The sequence below is a fragment of the Elephantulus edwardii genome, unplaced genomic scaffold (assembly GCF_000299155.1).
Source record: "Elephantulus edwardii isolate Elephantulus edwardi_28Jun2011 unplaced genomic scaffold, EleEdw1.0 scaffold00178, whole genome shotgun sequence".
Lineage (NCBI taxonomy): Eukaryota > Metazoa > Chordata > Mammalia > Macroscelidea > Macroscelididae > Elephantulus > Elephantulus edwardii.
In genome coordinates this window covers 4184682-4190512 of record NW_006399928.1, presented here as the reverse complement: position 1 = coordinate 4190512, position 5831 = coordinate 4184682, and the positions used below count along the sequence as shown (strand labels likewise).

At 40.3% G+C, this 5831-nt stretch overlaps 1 protein-coding gene and 1 pseudogene across 1 annotated transcript; both read left to right on the top strand.

Moving 5' to 3' along the window:
* The first annotated feature begins 575 nt into the window (after positions 1 to 575).
* On the top strand, positions 576 to 896 carry LOC102846310 (NADH dehydrogenase [ubiquinone] iron-sulfur protein 5-like). Its single transcript, XM_006895982.1, has one exon. It carries the CDS (start codon positions 576 to 578, stop codon positions 894 to 896), a length of 321 nt encoding a protein of 106 aa, XP_006896044.1.
* A 2693-nt stretch (positions 897 to 3589) lies between these two features.
* LOC102876259 lies at positions 3590 to 5226 on the top strand (annotated as a pseudogene).
* Positions 5227 to 5831: the final 605 nt, after the last annotated feature.

Here is a 5831-nt window from a genome sequence, read left to right as displayed (position 1 = left end):
AACCATGAATGCAATGCACAGCAAAACGGTCCATAAAATATGAAAGAGAAATAAAGATATTCTCAGAAAAGCAGACCTTAAAGGAGTTTGTAAAAACAAGACCAGTGCTGCAGGAACACAGAGAGATGTCCTTCTTATTGAGGTGCCACAGAAAGCAGGATAGGCCAAAATAACCAGCAACAACACCAAAAAGAACTCAACAAATTTATAGCAATGAAACCCTGCCTCTCAATAATAACACTGAATGTGAATGGTTTAAATGCATCACTGAAGAGAAAAAGAGAAGCAGATTTGGTTTAAAAAAACCCAACAACCCCAAATCCATCATTATGCTTTCTACAAAAGACACACCTAAAAAGTGAAGATAAAGAAAGACTAAAAAGAAAACGGTGGGGGAAAAAACATACCAAGCAAATGGCAACCAGAAAAAGCAGAAATAGTGATAATTATCTCTGATAAACTAGATTTCAATGCAACAATCATGACAAAGGACAAGGAAGGTCATTATATAATGCTTAAAATGTCAATAGAGGCAGAGGTGATTGAGAAGACCAAGGGCTCTCCTCTTGTACGCCATGCCTTACATTGATGTGCAGAAAAGGCTGAACATTAACATAGACCGATGGTTGACAATCCAAAGTGCAGAGCAGCCTTACAGGCTTTCAGCACGATGTCATGCTTTTGAAAAAGAGTGGATAGAATGTGCCCATGGGATTGGTGGTACCCGGGCAGAAAAAGAATGCAAGAATGAGTATGATGATTTCAGAGAATGTTTGCTTCATCAGAAAACGATTAAACGGATGGCTGACATCCGGAAGCAGAGGGACAAGCTGATAAAGGAAGGGAAGTACACACCTCCACCCCACCACTTGGGCAAGGGAGAGCCCCGGCCCTGAGCTGAGCACCTGCAGATCTTCACTGGAAAGATTCTTAAATGAAAACTTTGTGAAAGTGTCAAAAATAAAAATCTATTACTAAAAAAAAAAAGGTCAATAGAACAAGAGGATATAACCATAATAAATATCTATGCGCCAAATGACAAAGCTGCAAAACATACAAACATTAGCATAACTGAAAAAAGAAATAGACAACACCACTATAGTAGTAGGAGACTTCAACACACCACTCTCAAGAAAAGATAGAATTACCAGAAAGAAACTCAACAAAGATGCTGAAGAATTAAACCATACAATAAACCATCTCGATTACACACACACACACACACACACACACACACACACACACACACACACACTGTTGTTGTTGATTGCTGTCAAGTCAAGCACAACTCATAGTGACCCTATGAACAAAAGACCTGAAGCCTTTCTATAACTGTTGTCATTTCTCAAAGTTCATAGTTTTCAGAGGCATGTTGTTTAGGAAGTGGATGCCACTCCTTTTTCCAAGGACAATGACTTAGGATGGCAGAAAAAGAATCAATGCCTTTGAGTTGTGGTGCTGGAGAAGAGCACTGAATATATATCATAGATTGCCAAGAGAACAAACAGGGCTGTCCTAGAGAGGATGAAACTTGGAGGCAAGGATTTTGAAGCTTTGTCTGACATACTTTGGGTACATGGACAGGAGGGACCAGTCCTTGGAGAAGGACATCATGCCTGGAAGGGTGGAGAGACAGCGTAGGAGTGGAAGACCCCAGGTGAGATGGATTGATACAGTAACTGGGGTAATGGAGTTAGGTGTGTCAGCAACAGTGAGACTGACTCAGGATAGAGCAGGTTTCAGAGCTATTATACATAAGGTCACTATGTTTTTTAATTATTTTTTCCATAAGGTCATTATGTGTTGCAGATGACTCGATAGCACATAACATCAAGCCTTGAGGCAGGCACACCTTAGTCTCTCAAGTGACATCCATGCTCTTTAGCACCTTGGAGGCAAGGATTCTGAAGCTCCATCTGACATAACTTTGGGTATGTTGTCAGGAAGGACCAGTCCTTGGAGAGGGACATCGTGCCTGGGAAGGTGGAGGGACAGTGCAAGAGAGGAAGACCCTAGATGAGATGTATTGGCACAGTGACTGGGGTAATGGAAGCAGGTGTGTCAGAGACAATAAGGTTGGCTCAGGATAGAGCAGGGTTCGGAGCTATGAGTTGCTTAGGATAGGGCAGGGCTCAGAGCTATTATACATAAGGTTGCTGTGAGTCACAGGCAACTTCACGGCACACGACAACAATAACAACACGCAGAGAGGAACCATTGACGGGGTGGCTGTCCTCCAGGCTGCTCGGAGCTCAGCCTGCCCTCTCACACACAGGTTTGTCTTTGCTTCACGGAATCCTGGTGGCATATGCCCTACCAGAATCGCCTTTGAATAAAGATGAAGCAATCTCCTTCCACCAAGATCCAAAGCCTCGGAAAACCCATGACGGCACTTCAATTGCACCCTTTCGGGTCAATGGGAGTCAGAATGGACTTAACAATAGTGAGGGTGGGTTAAGTTTTCTGCCTGCTGTTGACGTGAGGTGCCTATGTAAGGACCGTTAGAGCAACAGATCTGAACCCTGCCCTATCCCTGCCCCATCCTCGCCATCTCTGATATGCTCACTGTACCAATTTTGTTGTTATGTGCTGTCAAGTCGAGCCTGAGACTCCTAGTGACCCTATATGCACAATAGCTCTGAATCCTAACCTATCCTGAGCCAATCTCACTGTCTCCAACACACCCAGTTTCATGACTCCTATTATTTATTGCATCTTGTTAGGGGCCATCAAGTCAATGGGAACTCACAGGGATCCTATAGACCACAGATATGAACCATGTGCTGTCCTGCTTCATCCTCACCATCTCTAATATACTGGAGCCATTGCTGCTTGTCACTGTGTCAATCCATCTAGTGGAGAATCTTCCTCTTTTTCCCTTGACCCTCCACCTTTCCTAGCAGGATGTCTTTTTCCAAAGGCTGGTTCCTCTTGAAAAGTCCTTTTCCTCCTCTGATTTCATATAATTATATAAAGAGGCACCCCAAAAGCAGTATACTTTCTTCTCCAATGTGCATGGAACGTTCTCAAGAGTAGATCACATTTTAGGTCACAAGGCAAGCATCAATAAATTTTTTAAAAATAGAAAGAATACAAAGCATCTTCTCAGACCACAATGCTACAAAATTAGAAACAAATAATAAGAGGATAAAGAAGGGGGAAAGCCCCCAACCCATACATTTGGAAGCTGAACAACACCTTGTTTGAACATGAGTGGGTACTAGAAGAAATAAAAAGTGAAATTAAAAAGTTTCTTGAAACAAATGACAATGAGTACACAATTTACTAACGCCTCTGGGAAACAGCCAAAACTGTAATCAGAGGTCAATTTATATCAATAAGCAAACACATCAAAAGGCAAGGAAAAAAATTATAATTTACTCTAGAACCCAACATCTCCACTAAATTGAAAACAAACAGCAAGAAAACCAGACACCTGCTCAAAAAAACCCCCAGAAATTATAAAAATTAGGGCAGAAATAAATGAAATAGAAATCAGAAAAACAATTGAACCCTTCAACCAAACCAGGAGTTGGTTCTTCAAAAAGGTCAATAACTAACAAAGGAAAATAAAGAAAAGACACAAATAATGCGAGTGAGAGAGGAAAAGGACAATGTCACAACAGAACCAACTAAGATAAAAAGGTTAACAATGGAATATTATGAAAAACTATACTCAAACAAATACGATACCTACAGGAAAGGGACAAATACTTAGAAACTCACAACCTACTTAAACTGACGCAGACCAAAATTGAACACCTGAACAGACACTTTACAAAAGAAGAAATTGAAATGGTAATAAAACAACTTCCAGACAACCGCCCTCCCCCACCCCCAAACCAGATGGTTTTTTTAATTTTATCAAACATTCAGAGAACTGTCACCAATTCTACATAAATCATATCAGAAAATAGGAAAAGATGGGATTCTCCCAGACTCATTTCATAAAGGAAACCTCCTTGATATGAAAGCCAAGTAAATATACCACCAAAATAGAAAACTATAGGCCAATATCTCTCATGAACACAGATGCAAAAATTCAGAATAAAATCCCGGCCAATATAATCCAACAGTATATAAAAACAATACTTCGACATGACCAAAAGTGGTATTCATAACAGGTATGCAAGTATGGTTCAACATAAGAAAAAAAATCAATGTACTTCATCACATTAACAAAGCAAAGAAACAAGAACCACATGATCCTATCAATGTAGAAAAGGCCTTTGACAAAATCCAACACGCTTTGCTGATTAAAACACTCAACAGAATAGGAATAGAGGGGAATTTCCTCAACATAGTAAAAAGTATATATGCAAACTCATCATTTTCAATGGAGAGAGATTAAAGGCATTCCTTTTGAGAACAGGAACTAAGCAAGCATGCCCACTATCACCTCTCCTATTGAATATTGTATTGGAAGTCTTAGCAACAGCAATAAGACAAGAGAGGGGAAATAAAAGGTATCCAAATTGGCACAGAGGAGGTAAAATTATATGTAGATGATATAATAGTATACTTAGGAAAACCTAAAGACTCAGCAAGAAAACTACTGGACATAGTCAACCAATTCAGCAAAGTGGCAGGATAAAAGATCAACATACAAGCAACAGCTAGATTTCTCTACAATGACAGAGTATATAGAAATGGAGCTCAGAATAACAATACCCATCGCAATAGCTAATCATAAGATTAAAAACATGAAAGTAAATCTAACTAGAAACACAAAGGACCTATTCAAAGAAAATTACAAAACATTATTACACCATTCTCTTTGTCATGTAGGTGAATGAAATACCGTCAAGTCTGAGGAAGACCTGGAAACTTAGGGGCCACGGTGAGCCACAGCCACAGCTGCATCGGGAAGCACCCTGGAGGCCGAGGTAATGTTGGTGGCTTGCATCACCACAGGATCAACTTTGACAAATACCATCCAGGTTATTTTGGAAAGGTTGATATGAGACATTACCACCTGAAGCGGAATCAGAGCTTCTGCCCAACTGTTAATCTTGACAAATTATGGACTTAGGTCAGTTAGCAGACAAGGGTAAATGCTGCAAAAAAAAAAAGACTGGAGCTGCTCTGATCAGGTTACTACAACATTTTGGGGAAGGGAAAGCTCCCAAAGCAACCAGTCATTGTGAAGGCCAAATTCTTCAGCAAAAGAGCTGAGGAGAAGATTAAGGGTGTGTGTGTGGGGGGGGCTGTGTCCTGGTGGCTTGAGGCTGTGTTAATTACATGAAGGTTGGTTAATTAAATGTTTTCTCCTTACGATCTGATCGTTGGTGGCATCTACACCTACACCACTCCTCCTACAGCTAATGCTGAGCTGCATCAGGATCTCTAAGTATGGGGATTCCTGTTTCCCTGCTGATAGAGATGCATTAGCACTTCAGAAGTTTGAGTCATTATCTAATAAAACATTTGATTTATAAAGTGGGGGGAAAAAGAAACAAAAAGAGACCTGGGAAATGGAACAATATACCATGCTTTTGGATAGGAAGACTCAATATTTTGAAAATGACAGTTCTACCAAAGGCAATCTACATGTTCAATGCAATCCCAATACAATCTTCAATGAGATGGAAAAGACAATTTCCAGTTTCATTTGGAATGGAAAGAGACCTCGAATAAGCAAAGCACTCCTGAAAAAGAAACAAGGTAGGAGGCATCTCACTCCTGATTTCAAATCCTACTACACAGCCATAGTGGTCATCAAGACAGCATGCTACTGGTAGAATGACAGACACACAAATCAATGGAACAGAACTGAGAATCCAGAAATCAGCCCATCTACCTATGGTCAACTGATTTTTGACAAGGAGATG

Excerpts from the sequence above, each read along its gene's own strand:
- LOC102846310 (XM_006895982.1), top strand. The coding sequence starts at position 576 with ATGCCTTACATTGATGTGCAGAAAAGGCTGAACATTAACATAGACCGA.